Source organism: Anolis sagrei, chromosome 3, assembly GCF_037176765.1.
Source record: "Anolis sagrei isolate rAnoSag1 chromosome 3, rAnoSag1.mat, whole genome shotgun sequence".
Lineage (NCBI taxonomy): Eukaryota > Metazoa > Chordata > Lepidosauria > Squamata > Dactyloidae > Anolis > Anolis sagrei.
The window spans coordinates 115629394-115646444 of NC_090023.1; the positions used below are offsets into that span (position 1 = coordinate 115629394).

A 17051-nucleotide genomic window follows, 5' to 3' on the forward strand; every position below is an offset into this window, starting at 1 on the left:
GTCGCAAACACCCCGAGGGCTCCAACTTGCTTAAGTGGCTGATGGGGAAAAGGAAAGAGCCTGAGGCTGTTGGGAATTGTGGGAGTTGGAGTCCAAAACACCTGGAGGGCCCAAGCTGGTCCTTGCCTGCTGTAGAGTTAGTGCAGTTTGATGCCACTTTAACTGCCAGGGTTCAGTGCTAGGGAATCTGGGCAGTTGTAGTTTTGAGACACTGTTACTCTTGGGCAGAGAAGGCAAAAGGCACTAAAACTACAATGCCCACCATTCCACGGCATGGCAGTTGAAGTGATGCCAGTCTGCATTATCCTCGAGTGCAAGCCTGCCAAGGACATCCCTGATGGCAGCGGGAGGGGCGCCCGCCTCGGAGGCAGGGAGAGCACTTCCGCTCTGCGCGAGCCACGCCTCGACCAGTCAGAGGGCGTGTTATGAGAGAGAGGGGGATAGCCAGCGCAGGTGAGGACCAATCAGGCCCTGCGTTAGAGTTTGGAGCCAGTTGCCGGCTAGCCCACCTTTTCTTAGAGAGAGAGAGAGAGAGAGAGAGAGAGAGAGAGAGAGAGAGAGAGAGAACCACCAAGTCGGGAGCGCGCGAGGGAAAGATGGAAGGGATGGGACAGTGAGAAGGAAGCGAGGCCGCGCCCCTTCTCCAACGCTAGGTCCAATCAGCTTGCAGGAGGCATTTCTTTCTCTCTTTCTCTTACCAGCGTGCCAGTGTTTGGGGCAAGAGCGAGAGAGCGGTGGCGGGACAGGCGCAGGCGCGCGCTAGAGGAGGAGGCGGCGGCGCGCGGGGAAGGGAGGGGGTCACCTGACAGGACTGGCAGCGCGAGCCGGCGCCGAGGCCAGCTGCGACGCGGAGTCAGGAGGAGGAGGAGGAGGAGAGAGCGGCTGGGGAGGGCGCATGGGACGCCCAGCACCCTGACCCGGAGGGAGGGAGGGAGGGAAGCAAAGAAGGAAGGAAGGAGGGCCTCCGCAGTGAGAGCGCGGGATGGCGGCGGCGGCGGCGGCGATGCCCTTCCAGCCGGCGGCTCTGGTCCCGCCGGAGACTCGGAAGTTCACGCGGGCGCTGAGCAAACCCGGCACGGCGGCCGAGCTGCGGCAGAGCGTCTCCGAGGTGGTGCGCGGCTCCGTCCTGCTGGTGAGTCGCCTCTTCGCCTGGCGCGCCTCCAGGAGGATGGGCTTCGCGGGCCGAGGAAGCACCTGGGAACGGGGGGAGGGGAGGGGGAGGGCTCTCCTCCACTTCCTCCTCCTCTTCCTCTTCCTCCTCTTCCTCTACTTCTTCCTCCTTTCCTTCCTTTTCTCTCCTCCTCCTTTTCTTCCTCGACCTCTTTCATCTCCTCTTCCCTTTCTCCTCCTCCTCTTCCTCTACCTTTTCGTCTTCTTCCTCTGGAAGAGGACTTTCCTCCATGTTTTCATCTTCCTCCACTTCTTGCTTCTTTTCTTCCTTTCCTCTTCTTCCTCTACTTCTTTCCCCTCCTCTTCCTCCATCTCGTCATCCTCCTCCACTTCTTCCTCTTCCTCTTCTTTCTCTACTTTTTCCTCCTCCTCTCCTCCAAGTTTCCTCCTCCTCTTCCTCCATTTCTTCCTCCTTTTTTCTTTTCTTTTCTTCCTCCTCTTTCTCCACCTCTTCCTCCACTTCCTCCTCCTCTACTTTTTCCTCTTCTCCTGCCTCTTCATATACTTCTTTCTACTCCTCTTCCTCCACCTTTTCCTCTTTTCTTCCTTTTCTTCCGTTTCCTCTTTCTCTCCACTTCCTCCATCTTTTCCTCCTCCTCCTCCACTTCTTCCTCTTCCTCCACTTCTTCCTTCTCTTCCTCTTTCTCTACTTTTTCCTCTTCCTCCTCCTCTTTGCATACTTTGCATACTTTTTTCTCCTCCTCTTCCTCCACCTTTTTGTCTTTTTCTTCTACTTCTGCGACTTCTTCTTCCTCCACCCCTTGGTCTTCTTCTTCTTGCTCCCCATTTCCTCCACTTCTTTCTTCACTTCAACTTCTTCCTCCGCTTCCTCTACTTTTTCTTCTTCTTTCTCTTCCTCCTCCTCTTAATATATTTCTTTCTCCTTCTCTTCCTCCACCTTTTCCTACTAACTGTACTTAGCCTCACAACCTTAACCTCCTGCTCTGCTGGCTTCATGTAGAGTAGAACGAGCTGAACTTCCCCCTTACAGTTCTCTTTATTTCCTCCTCATCTTCCTCCATCTCTGTTAAAGCTTAAGGATCCATCACTCAGGAGAAAATACTCCAAAACTGTCCCTGAGGTAGTGACACCTTTGATTTAATTAATTGATTAATTAATCAATCATTTTTATCCTGCTCTTTTCCCATGTTTCTGATGGTACACAAACCTTGAAGAGTGAAGGCAGTCTTGACACAGTTTTAACTGCCACAGTTCAATACTATGGAATCCTGAGTTTTGAGCTTGGTTGTTTCCACAACAAAAGCATTGTTTGAGAACAGATTGCTGCTAATTGTTATTATTATTATTATTATTATTATTACTCCACCTTTCTCCCCATGGGAACTCAAGGCTGCTAACAATCCCACATTTAGTCAAGTTTAAAAAGTGCAATACAAAAGTTTAAAAAACCTATTAAATAATACAGTGTGGTGAAAACAGATTAAAATATAATAAGCACACTTATAATATTAAAATATAAAAGCACACAAATATAATAAGCACACTTAGGGGATAGTCCCTGTCCTCTCCCCACAACCTTCATAAAGCCTGCCCCTTACCTTAATCATTACCCGGTGGCGCAATGGGTTAAACCCTTGTGCCAGCAGGACTACTAACCAAAAGGTCAGGAGTGGTTTGAATCCAGGGAGTGGGATGAGCTTCCGTCTGTCAGTTCCAGCTTCTCAGGTGGGCACATGAGAGAAGCCTCCCATAGGATCGTAAAACATCCAGGCATCCTCTGGGTAACTTCCTTGCAGACGGCCAATTCTTGCAGTTTCTCAAGTCACTCCTGACATGGAAAAAAACAAGCCCAAACACCTACTGGCCAAGGAAGGTCTTGGCCTGCTTACGGAAGTCCATCAGGGATGAGGCCCTCCTGGTCTCTCTTGGGAGGAAGTTCCATAGTCTGAGAGAAGTCACTGAAAAGGCCCTCTCCTGTGTTCCCACCAGATACATTTGTGCTAGGACAGCTAGAAGGCTTTCCTCAGTTGATTGTAGATGTCTACCAGGTTCATAGAAAGAGATACCGTCTTTTAGATAACCTGGATCAGAACCGTATAAAAAGAAAATGCCAAACACATTCATTGATTAGTATCATGGTGTGCATCTTCACTATAGAATGAATGGAGTTTGACACTCCTTCGCCTGCTGGTTCCCAATGCTTAGTTTTACACTATCTTCTCTTGCCAAAGTATGCTGATGCCTCACCAAATTACATCTCCCATGATTCTCTAGCAGTGGGGCCATGGCAATGAAAGTGATGTCAAACTGCATTAATATGCCCAATGTAAATACTAGGGCTGGGCAACCACGGAAAAATTTGTTTCTAAAATCAATTCGTTTTTGGGGGGTTTTTGCGTTTCGATTTTTAAAAGAATTCCGAAATTTTTCTTTTAAAAAGTTCGATATTTACGAAATTTCGTAAATTACAAAACAATACGAAACAATTACGAATCGATTCGTTAATGGCGGACGCGACCGCGCAATACGCTAAAAAACCTCCAAATGGGACAGGGGGAACTTCTGAAGCTTCCCTCTCCCTCTGTTGTTGACTGTTGGTGTGATATTTATAATTTTTTTCACTGATTAAACAAACAACAACTATAAAACTTGCCCCAGACATGCGGAAATAATAACGAAACAATTTCAAAACGATAACGAAACGAATACAAAACGAATTCGAAACAATTACGAAACGAATTTAAAAATGTGTTTCGTTTTTTAATTGCTCCTGAATGGTTCGTTATCGCTTCGTTATAAAAAAAATAATGAATTTTTAACGAATTACAAAATTACGAAACGAAACCGCCCAGCCCTAGTAAATACACCAAATGCTGTGGAATCATTGGAGTTGGTCCAAAACTCTTCTGGTCCAAAGCATTTTGTATAAGGGATATTCAACCTGTATTTCATCACCCCATCTGAGGAAGACCACTTCCAGGTGCTTCTCTGGCCCCCAAATCCAACTCAAGACCCTCCAGGTGAGCATAAAGATGACCATCATCTCCACATTGCAAGGAGTAGGAGAACTGCCCTTTTCCCTCCCAGCCCTAGCAGAAGTTTATCTCCCCCTCTCTAATCTTCCCCTAAGCATTTACAGGGCTTAGCCTGATCTGCTGGGAAAGGAGTGCTTTAGAGGGGGGTGGAAGGAGGGGCATGCCTGCTTTGGGCTGGAATTCCTTCTATCTCTCTCTCTCCCACTCTCTCTCTCTCTTCCCATTCTGCTTTCGCTTTCCTCCCATTGGATCTATTTCCTGTCCCTTGGATCCTTCTGTTTCCCCTTCCCTGCCTCGAGACCCGGAGGGCATAAGGACGGGAAAGAAGGGGCTTTTCTTGCCATCAACTAGCTCCAGTTGGGCACATTTTCCTGTCTCTGTAAAAACTTCCGCCTATTCACCAGGAATCCTTTCTTTTCTTCCTTCCCTGCAATGGGTATGAATGAATGAGTGACTGGAAAACTCTGGAGGGGATTTCAGAGAAAATAAACTTTTCAGTAAATAAGGACACACTTCTGTATCATTTCTCAGTTATAGATGTGTCTGAAAACTGTGGTATTTGGATGATTTCTTTCTTGTCTCTCATGCATTATCTCCATAGTTTTGGAAGATCTACCTCTATCTTTCTTCATATAGTTAGTAAATTCTCTTTTGTAGGTGCATTTTTGTGTGTGGAAATAATGCAATTTGACACCACTTTAACTGAATGCTATGGTATCATAGGCACCAGCATCTACACCAGGGGTCCTCAAACTAAGGCCCGGGGCCCGGATATGGCTCTCCAAGGTCATTTACCCGGCCCTTGCTCAGTCTGAAACAACTTGAAAGCACACAACAATAACAACAACAACAACCCTATAACATCAGCCAAAAGCAGGCCCACACTTCCCATTGAAATACTAATAAGTTTATATTTGTTAAAATTGTTCTTCATTTTAATTACTGTATTATTTTAAAGTTATTTTTGCACTACAAATAAGATATGTGCATAGGAATTCATGTTTTTTTCAAATTACAATCCGGCCCTCCAACTGTTTGAGGGACTGTGATCTGGCCCTCTGTTTAAAAAGTTTGTGGACCCCTGATCTACACTGTAAAATTAATGTAGTGTAACTGCCATGGATGAATGTGATGGAATCCTTGGAGTTATAGTTTTAGCTTTGGCTTTAACTGCCAGAGAAGTCTGATGCCTCACCAAATTACCGATCCCAGGATTCCATGGCTTTGGGTCATGGAATCCTGTGGGGTTAAAGTGGGGTCAAACTCCATTAATTAATAAGTATAGTTGCATTATTTGGTAGGGAAAGCTCAAGACCATATAAAACTAAAATCCCCAGGATTCCATGGCATTGAGTCATGGCTGTTAAAGTGAGGTCAAACTGTGTTGTTTCCTCAAGGGAGTAGTCCTCTGTTGCTAATCTTGTTGCATATATTCCACTTACTATATCCTTCCTAATAATTTTCTTTTTATTGCACTTCATCTCGGTTTTTATCTTTTAGTTGTAAAATCATTGTCAGTAGTCTGCTTTTTGACGGTCCAGTTCATAAGTGTTTGTGTGTGCATATTTTGACAGGGTATTAGTTGGTGTTCTTTAGTTATTTATTTTATATTCAGCCATCTTCCTGACATGGGATACAGTGTGGTTAACAAAACAGATTACAACAAAAATTAATTATAATATCAAAAAGAAAAAGATTATATTAAAAATATTAAATTACAATCTTTTAAAAGCATTTTCAGGGGGAATTCAGTAATCTCTGTTATAAAACAATCCTACATCAACCAGGACCAAAATAAGTCTAAATAAGATAGTCTTACATCAAATCAGAGTTGGAAGATGGCATGCAGGAAGGTTTCATTTTGAGGGACATTTGCTTTTGTTAATAGTGTTTTCTTGTCAAAAGCAGAAAAACAAAACTATTACATGGTACTGCAACAAACTATATAGAGATCTACAATAACAGTGAAAATGGCTTCTGAATAGTGATCTGTTCATTATCAGTGTACATCTGCAGTAATGAGTGGGAAACTTGGCTGCCATGAAGTAGTCTAACACATGGTTACCTTGAGTATTGCATTGCAGGGTTTGTTTTTGGCATTGCTGCTATTGTTGTTGTCTGTGACTTTATTGCTCCAACACACCAATTGACTGTCTGACAGAAGTAAACCATATTTAAAAAACAAACAAACAAACAAAAAACAACTAGAGATGGAAAAAACATCTAGATAATACCTGAGCTAAATTTTATAGCATACTGCTCTGTCTTGGTGCCTTCAGATGTGTTGGATCACAATTTCTATGATGGGAGTAGTATCTAGTCTGGAAGGAAACAATCATGGTAGGCTATCCTATACCTACAAACTGCCTATAACCAGATAACTCCCAGTTATTAAATAATGGACAACTATGAAATCATTTTTTTTTAAAATAGCTTCACTTTTTCGTCCAATATGATACAGAAGCCATCACTTGACAGATTGTTAGTGGTTTACCTTCTTATCAGTACAGTTCTGTAGTATATTTTTCAAATTGCATACCAAAGAACTATTTGCTGGGTAATTTTATCACTGTCTCAGGGATACTTTCCTCTGTTCACTGCTATGTTTCCTTCTTGGAATATACACTGCTGATTGTTGAAGATGCTGTGAAGTATTTGGCAGAGTTGCCATGCTGTTATTGTATGGTAATATTTGGTCATTATGTGCTCTAGTCCTTCCAGTATTAAATCTACTGCTGGCAACCTAGGGAAATTAGATGCAGTAAAAGTGCTGTTAGGTAATTTAGAATGTGGAAATTAAATGTGCTCCTGCTGGTGGCTAAAACTCAAAACTCTAATTGCATAATATAGGATGGAAAACTCCCAAAATCTATGTCATTTCTGATTGGTACTACAGTCTATTTTTAGATAAGATTTGGTATCAAATTAAAAGTACTATAAATCTTAATGCTGATTTTTTTTGTATAATGTGTTTCTGTTATATCAATTGAAATGAAAGTCACGACAGTTAAAGTATATAAAATATATCTGATCCTTTTGACTTCAAGATTTTTTCTGCAGTACCATCAGCTTTTATTTTAGATTCCATTTCATGGAGGTATCCATTATTGGTCAGCCACCTCCACATGACAAATCCGTCCCCTGCCAATGATAATAAAAACCTGCCAATAGTTCCTGATCATCCCACATCCCTTGATTTACCTGCGCTGCTCCTGATGGCATGGCATTGCCCACTCCCTCTTGAAGTAAAAAATAATGAGAAGAGTGAGAAAAGAACTTTTAAATTTTAAAAAACTAAACTTCACAAAAACTATAAAGTTCTTTTTTTAAAAAAAATGAAAAACTTAAGTAGCTACAGAACTGTGAAATGTTGGATTCTCCCTCCCAACAGGAAATCTGGCCACGGGACCAGAGAGATACTTTGAATACCACAGTATCCCTCCTGCAGAACTAAAAGGGTGACGGTCCCAGTAAATTTCTGGGATTAAGGATTGCACTAATTCTGTGGGAGGTTGACTTCATGCAATAACATTCTTAGATATTCTTTCTATTCATATTAATTTAAGTTATTAAACTGTGCAATTCTTATTTGAGGGATTGAAAAAAAGACTCTTCACAACAATTCTTACTACTCTCTACAGAAGAGAAGACATATTGGATCAGACTGAAGGCCTATTTAGCCCAGCATTCTGTTCATACAGCGGCTATCTGGTTACTTATGGCAAGCCCAGAAACAGAACATGAGTACCATAGTGCTCTCTTAATCATGTTCCACTGTAACTAAAATATTGAGCCATATTTCCTAATAGTAAAAAGTCTGTAACCATTGGACCAGTAGCCATTGATAGCTTCATTGTCTATAAATATACCTAGTCACCTTTTAAAGCTGTCCAAGTAACTTGTGCTATATAAGGAAGTAATTTCTTTTAGCTTTCCTGAATCTTCTATTTAATCTAATTGATTGATTGTGGTTTCTAGTATTACAAGAGATGTGCAATTTTATACATCTTTACCATGTCGCCTCATCCTTGCCATTTTCCTAAATTATGCAGCCAAAGCATTGCGACATGTCATGAATTTCTCACCATTCATGTTCAGTAACTAGGTTCTTTGTCTTATTAGAACATAACAGGTTCTTCCAGGTTAAACCTACAATAAATACACTTCTGATGAAATAGGCTGTATTGAAGCTGCTGTTCCAATAAACCAGTCCTTCTGTAGTGTATTACTGAAAACTTGATCCATTTTTCTCAAACATTCTGTCGTCTTGTTTGATTTTGTCCCAGTCTTCAGATTTTGTTCTGTTCTGATTTAGAGATCAGGGGTTCTCAAACTAAGGCCCGGGGGTGGATACGGCCCTCCAAGGTCATTTACCCGGCCCTTGCTCAGGGTCAACCTAAGTCTGAAATGACTTGAAAGCACACAACAACAACAACAACAACAACAGTCCTATCTCATCAGCCAAAAGCAGGCCCACACTTCCCATTGAAATACTAATAAGTTTATATTGGTTAAAAATGTTCTTAATTTTAATTATTGTATTGTTTTAAAGTGTTTTTTTGCACTACAAATAAGATATGTTCAGCGTGCATAGGAATGCATTCACGCTTTTTAAAATCATAATCCCGGCCCTCCAACAGTTTGAGGGGCTGTGACCTGGCCCTCGGTTTAAAAAGTTTAAGGACCCCTGCTCTAAATCATGGTTTGCTATCATGCTTAGTCTCCAGAGTTATTACAGAATGTTAAAGTTGTCAGTTGTCATGATTCTTCTTTAAAAATAACTTACTTCCTTGACTTTGATTGTCATTCTGTTAGCATCTTATAGGCAACAAGACAACAGGTCCATTATTACCAAAGTACCTGTTGTCTTGTTGGTTTTAGGGAATCCATTTCTTTTCAGCATATTTTAGGCCCCTTCCACACAGCTATATAAAATCCACATTGAACTGGATTATATGGCAGTGTAGACTGAGATAATCCAGTTCAAAGCAGATGTTGTGGATTATCTATATTGATATTCTGGGTTAGAAGGGCCCATAATCTTCCTTAAGGTGATTTAAAGTGTGTTCCTTCTTAATTTTGCAAACTTGTGAACAGTTTTTTTTATTCTTTCTTTTTTCCCCACCCCCACCTCCCCTCTTCCCTCCCTCCATCTGGGCCAGCTTATTTTAATACATCAATTTAATTGTTTGGATGGCCTGGTTAAAAATTCTGTAGCTATCATTTCCTTCTGTTTTGTCGATTAAACATTACCATTTCCTATTCCAGTCTTGTTTGGAATTATTATTCAAATATTTATTTCTTCTTTGATTAATAAAGCCATTAATCAAATATTCAGATAGGTAAGTTCACCATGTTTCCAGATCCCACCTTGTTCTGTCTTTCCAACCTCAAGCGATTGTGGCATATATGGCTGATATCATAGATCTTAATAATTCTGGACAAAATTATTAACACTCTCGTGAACAGTTGATCCCATTTTAATTACGGCCTCAATATTCTATCTAGTGATATTTCTTTTGATTACCTTAAAAGACATAGGAGTACTTCACAAGCGGATATATTTAAATGCTACTATGTGGTTTGATTTGCATAAGCATTAAGCAGTTCTATTAACTAGGTATATTAGATCTGCTTACTACTTAAAAGATGCGCTGGACACAAGAATTCTGAGAAGATAAAGAAAAAAAATCAACTATTTAGTGCATGTATTTATTTGGATGCTGATTTGTCTCACCCTCTTAAACTATTTCAGGTTTTCTTGGAGAAAATCTCATTTTCCATCAGTGCCTTGGACTGTTTTTTTCTAGAGTGCTGTAAGATATCTGAGTCAAACCTGATTTCCTAGATTTTGAGGCTGGGAGGTGAAATACGTATACTACAATAGCTGCTTTGTAATTTGTGTAAAATTCATTGTGGTTTAAGATCTTGTAATTCTTTATTTGTTAAGATAAAGTCACTATACTCGTTCAGACATATCAAGTATGATTTATTATAATCATATGCTAGAATTACATTTGGGATTGTTCTCTCTACAGTGATAGGAGCTAACTGATTAAAATTAAGCAAGTAAAGTTGTAAATTTCTTCAAAAAATGGAAACAATATTCAAGCTGACATAATTGACTTAAACTACAATATCAGCATAATTTTCCATCCATAAATAAGCTATTAAGTAAATTGTTAATGAATTAAATGAGGGGCAATGCGAAAGAAACAAGACATGTTGCAGTATCCTGCATGCGTGACTAATTATTTTCATGTTGAGTTGTTTGAATATATTGATATGGCTATAGGAATCTTTTAGTATATGATCAAAGTATGAGAATATAATTAATAATACTCTAGTTGTATACGTAACTTTAAAATGGTGGAGGAATACATAAAAATAGTAGTGGAAGTTATATAATCTGACTTAAAGAAGCCTAAGACTGGGAAAGGCAGCTATAAAGTACTAAATAAAATAGTTGAGTGTAAAAATATACCATTAAATGCCTAAATCAGAATTATGAACATTGAATGGTGAAGAAAGCCTGCAGGGAGAAAATCAACTTATTTTAAATGTGACGCTGGGAGAAAGTTCTGTAGATACCACGTACTGTCAAAAAAGATAAAATGAATGGGCCCCAGAACAAGTGAAGCTTGGACTTTCACAGAAACAAAAAATTAGTTAAACTGTATTTTAGACATATCATAAGATGACATGACTCACTGGAAAAGATGATAATGCTTGAAAGCAGTAGGAGAAGAGAAAGATCACTCTGTAGGTGGATAGATTAAATTAAGAAAGCCGTGGTACTTACTTTGAAAGATCTGAGCAGGACTCTCCATTGTAGTTTGTTGTGGTTGTGTGCCTTCAAGTTGTTTTTGTTTATGGTTACCCTAAGGTGACCATATCACGGGGGTTTCTTGGCAATATTTGTCTTCATAGATTACCATGTCAACGGCAACATGATGGTAAAAACTTACTTACTTAGGTGACCCCTCACTGTCTGAGTATGATGGTGTAATAGATCTACCTTTTAGTCGGCTAGGCCGAAGCCTGCATGGCAGTGGCAGGCATCTTGGTTTTCAAGCAGAGCAGGAGGAGGAGTCAGGCTGACTCCTGATTGGGTGTAGCAATTGGGGGTGGAGTCAGCTTAGAGAGGGAAAGTAGCTGTCTAGTTTGACAGAAAGAGAGAAGGGATTTTAACAGTGAAGAGGGTAGATGGATTTTTAGGCTGGGGAGCTGAGGAGAATTTAGACAGAAGAAAATGAGCTTTTGGGAGTGAGTCTTTTAGTCAGAGAGAATAAGATAGTGACAAAGGGCTTGAAGTTTACTGTACAGAGTGTCAGTAAAGAAGACTTGTTCACTTGATGCTTATTGCTCTGAGGAGAGTATTAGTTAGAGACTAATTACTCTGTGAGACAGGAGGGTCTGTTCTCACTGTTTCAGTGAGAAGTTGAACAGTATAGTTAAAAGAGACTCACAGTAACCCAAAGCTACATTCTTAGGGAAAACTGTCTAAACAGCTAAGCCTCCGTAACTGAATTACGCTTTATGTACCACTCATTTCCAACGAGTTGTTGTTAATATCAAGTTTTAGAATAAACTCTTTATTAGTTTACTTTTAACTGGTGTTTGCCTCAATCCATTCGTTTTCCTCAGAACTCATTCTCTCAATACATTTCTAAAGTCCAGTCAGCCATAGAAGCCCAAGAGCTCAAACACCTTTTACCTAAAATACATTCATACCCTTTTGCTTCCTCAGGCCAGCATTTCTGAGGTGGCGGCGGCTATTACTACCAAGTACTTTGGTCACTTGCATTTACAACATAGGGTCAGCCTTTGTTCTCCGCTATATCTAAGGGCAGAGGTGTGATCGTGGTGTCCACCCTGCCTGGATATTCCTTTAACTTTACTATAGATGGCCTTCCAAGTGTAGTGTCTTAGTGGTGGATGCGTAGGTGACTGTGGAGCCCTATTCTTGACCTGCATGTTCTTCCACAGTGAAGGCATCGGTTTCCAGGTGGAAGGTGGCTTGACACACCTTCCACTTGGAGGTCAGGGTTGGTCAGGGTTGGCTTGACACACCTTCCACTTGGCACGTTTCTCCCTTTCGTCCTCCATTTGTGCCTCTTCAAATTCCATAACACTGCTCGTCACAGCCGACCTCCTGTTAGATGGCAAATAATAATGGCATTAACAAACTTTATTTGATTTATTTTATCCAACCAGTAAAGGCTTCCCAAGACTGGTTTTAAAGACTTCAGTGGCCTCCATTGGCCCTAGGACAATTTGCTTTCTCTCCCCTCTTCCCCTATTTTGAGTCTAGAAGGGATGTTTTGGGAAGTCAATCAAATTGTCCATCCCCAAAGAGAAAGGGAAAAAAATGTCCTGCAGTTCTCCAAAGTCTTTATAGGTGATTGATTCCCCACCCCCCACCCCCAGTTATTGGTATTTGTCAACCCTTAAATACCCCTGCTCTGTCCCAGAAAACCAAATACTGAAGCTTTTAAACCTTGGATTTTGTTAGAATCCATGTGGGGTGCAGTTATGTAAAGAAAGGGAAAGATAAATAAGCTTTTGTAAGAGAAGTTGGTAAAGCTTTTTGTAAGAGAAGTTGGTTAAGAAAAAAAGTATTCCTGGTGTTTGACACCACCTGAAAACCATTTCTGGGTGTTTCTTAGGCCTCTGAAACATAATTGAATAGATCTACACATTGGCGGTCACCACTCATAGATACAAGCTATCTGTTTGTATTGAAGCCCATGACTTGTTGCTAAATCTGAAGTACTGGTTTGTTTAAACCATTAAAAATTAACAAACCAAACAGTATCTTAGGTTCTTGTGGGTTTTTTCGGGCTATAGAGCCATGTTCTAGAGGCATTTCTCCTGACGTTTCGCCTGCATCTATGACAAGCATCCTCAGAGGTAGTGAGGTCAGTATCTTATTTTAAATCATGAGTTGTATAATCTGAATTGAGTTGGTGAATAAACAGAAATGCTGGTGGTTTTTAAAATCATTTCCAAAGCTTTTGGAATATAATGCTTAGTTTTTCCAGGTTATTCTAATCTGGGATCTTGAAGTGAGTTGGTGGGCAAAAGGTCCTCAGAAGTACTGCACTGCATATCATAAGGTCTGGGAATGGTTTCTTAAATGTTGTTACTAATGAACTACTGAGTTATTGTTTCTTATAACTACCCTGTTTCATGTTTCTGCCTTCTAAAACTTTGTACAAAGTAGTAGAGGTGGCTCAACTTCTTTTTTTACAGCCATATAACCCAGAACATCAAGGCAGAATAATCCACAATATCTGCTTTGAGCTGGAATATCTGAGTCCACACTGTCATATATCCCAGTTCAAAGCAGATAATGTGGGATTTTATTCAGTTGTATGGAAGGGATCATAGTCCGGGTCTAGTAGAACTTTGTAGAGATAGCTTTATGTGGCATGACAAACGCACAGAACCGCCTCTACACTATGGAACTGCTTAACAATATTCCATAGCTTAAGCTGTCCATAGTTTCTAGATATGAAAATTTGTTTTTATCCTGTTCTCCTTTTGAAGGAAAAAAGATTTTGGGGAAAAAAGTGAAATATAGGCAATACCTATGTCAACATTAAACTTTAGCTACAAGTGCATGGATCATTGAAAATAGATGATCTGCCTTCAGATAACTAGACAAAATGTAAATTTAAGGCATTTTAAGAGATGTGAAGTTAAAGGGAGGGGGGACAACTCAGGGAAATTAAGGAAAAATGACTTTTTCTGGTCTTTTTCTATTTTTTTTAGTGGAAAAACTGAAATTTTGAGGACCTGGAGTATTTTCTCATTTGAAATACCATAAGTATTGTTTTTAAAGACAAGGCTTTGCTCACTCAAAATATCAGTTACTGCAGCATGAAGAATTGCTTGTAAAACAAACTGTGGGATTAGAGAACAGTGACTGAATCCCCATGGGTGGTTGATGCCAATGTAAGGGAAATTTATGTCAGCGTGTTACTTTCTTGGCTGAGGCATAGCAGCACTTAATCAAGAGAGCAGCTCCTGACAGTGGCAAATATTATCTTGACCAAGATGTTCAGTAAATAATAGACTATTCAAATCCAAGGTGTATTTCTGCTGCCTTGTAGACCTTTCCCCCTATATTCCTTAATATTTTTGGTTTTTCCACCTAATTTTTTTATAAAAAATATCAAGGCGTGGAGGGAACAGCTATGTTGCAAATAATTCTGCTCCTTTATCTCACCTTGAGTTTTTAAATCATTTTATGTACATGCGGCCCGCTCACTGTTATTACGTTTGTTATTGCTTTCTTATGTATTGTGCACATCGTTTATTGTATTCATATGTTTTGTATTTTGCTGTTTGCATTTTGGTTTTATTTTGCTGTATTTTATTTTATTGTACTTGTTGTTTGGGGTTTGGCCTCATGTGAGCCATCCCGAGTCCCCGTTGGGGGAGATGATGGCGGGGTATAAATAAAGTTGTTTATTATTATTATTATTATTATTATTATTATTATTTCTTAATTTCCCCATCATCCATTGTTTTGCTCAGTTCAAAGTGTGGGATTGGAGCTATAAAGTTTTATAAGGTTTTGAAATTTAGTGTCTAACCTTTGATATGTCTCTTCAGAGAATCCGATCAGCTTGGAAATCCCCCTACAGTTCCTTCAATGTGAAATTCCTGTGATAGTAGTGAAGGGTTTTTTTTGGGCTGGTAGTGCTTTGACCTTGGGAGTACTTTTCCCAAGCACTCACTTTTCTGGTCTTTTTTTGTGCCCGACTAAATTTTATTACTCTCCTAGGTCTTTAAAATATTATCTAAGGATCTAATTTTTTTAGTAATACAAGTTTGTCTGTTTTAATATTTGTTTTGTTGGTTGTGTGTTTGGTTTTTTGATATCGATGAGAAAATTCAGTACCAGTGTGATGGGAGCTCTTTACACAAGTGCCATCTATCTTGCTTCTGAAGATACCATTACCTGGGGAAGGAACTGGATAATCTCTGCATGTGGCCAGATAAATGTGGAAATTGAGACGCACAGATAAATAGGTGAAAATTAGGATAAAATCTAAACAGTCTGAAACCTTTCTTGTTTAGTACTTTACCCTTTCTAGGTCCCTAACTGATTTTGAGAGCACTGACATCCCCTTAGAAACTTGGCATGTGGAGGAATAAGTAAGAGTGTTTATTCTATGGAAACTAGAAGCAAAACACACGTTCTTGAAACAGAAGCCAAAGGGGATCTTAATGTGTTATTCTGCTTCATTGGGGTAAAGAACTTTAAAAAGTGAATGTAATTTTCTTATCATTTGCTTTCAGAATATCTTTTGACCAGTTATCAAAACTGAATAAAAAAGAATTGAGTCTTGATTTGTACTCAGATGCTTCAGCTGCATGATAGAGTAACTGAAGATTTGTTTTGTCCTTTGTTAGAAGAGACTGTCTGAATTATTGTCCATGTTCAGAATAAAGAATAGATTTTGGAATTCTGGTTTATCAGAAGTAAGGCAGTGCAGTGGTGTCAAATGTTAAATTGCTAATGAACCTAGCAGGGGTAGCTCAATGAGTTTTGCTTCTGTTCACTCTATATGGTTTGCATTTTTAAAAATGTACATTAATTTTCATTTGTTTTTTTTGTCCACATTTTAAAATGGTCCTGTCAGCTGACAAATGTTACATAATTAAATCATTTAGAAAAATCAGAATAGAAAACATCAAAATAACAGAGACCAAATTAAAGAAATATAGCATTCATATAATCTCTTTTATAATTGTAATTCTGTGCATACATTCCGAGGAATAAAAACTATTGAATACATTGTGATTTACCTCCAGATAAGCATGCAAAGGGTTGTACTACACATGATTGAAGACAAGATATTCTCCAACCACTAGATGGAGGCTTAAGAAAGCATTTTAAACTATGCATTTATTGCATTATACTATCTTTGAAAAAACATCAGACTCCATGGACTAATTTGGAGGTTCAAAACTTGTGTCTGAAAGGGAATGAGATTTTTAAAATATTTTTACAAGTGGGGTCTTGTATTTCCGTTGAATCCCATAAACCAAATTGTTTTTGACAGCAGGGAGTCCTGTCATGCTTATTATTGCTGAATCCTGTTGGTTAGTCCCCACCAAAGTATACACTTTGAATCAATTGCTGAATTGTGAGTTATCATATAGATAAATCCAGTTGATTCAGTGGTTCTCTTTGGTCAGGACTAACAATAGATTTTGGCCCATAATTATGGAACACATTAAATGTATTTCATGTTATTAGGCTCTAACAAGAAATTTAGGTAATTGATGATAACTGCATAGCACTTACTCTAGATTAGCTGTAAGAATTAATTGCCTACAAATGAAATACAAGAAGGAAATGATCAGTGGGAGTTGGAAGGCTACATTATGGCAAAATATACGTACACCATATTTAGAGTATATAGAACATACTAAGCATTACAATAGTATACAATAACATAGTGAAACTTGTAACACCTAATGCAACACCAAGCACACCATATCCAAATCAGCATGAGCATTTTGAATGTTATCTGAATATGCAAGGATGAGAATTATACAAAACAATTGTTACATAACAGTCACAAAATAATAGTTGCTCCTCAGTTTCCCCCTACCTAGATAAAGTGACTATTCTCCCATATCCAAAGATTTTTTTTCATGTTAGAAGTGACTTCAGAAACTGCAAGTCGCTTTTGGTTTGAGAGAATTGGCTGTCTGCAAGTACATTGCCCAAGGGAGGCCAGGATGTTTTATCATCCTGTGGGAGGCTTCTCTCATGTCCACACATGAGAAGCTGGAGCTGACAGATGGGAGCTCACACCATTCCCCGGATTCAAACCATTGACTTTTCGGTCAGGAGTCCTG

General features: G+C 39.5%; 1 protein-coding gene across 5 annotated transcripts in view; it reads left to right on the top strand.

Annotated features, from left to right (window-relative positions):
* Nucleotides 1-549: 549 nt before the first annotated feature.
* The window catches only part of DOCK9 (dedicator of cytokinesis 9), a 139699-nt gene continuing 123197 nt past the window's right edge, over nt 550-17051 (top strand). For all 5 annotated transcript variants that reach the window (XM_060769530.2, XM_060769535.2, XM_060769544.2 and 2 more), the window contains exon 1: nt 550-1132. In XM_060769530.2, coding sequence (XP_060625513.2) covers nt 983-1132 — 150 coding nt within the window. In that variant the 5' untranslated portion in view covers nt 550-982. The remainder of the gene's footprint in view (nt 1133-17051) is intronic.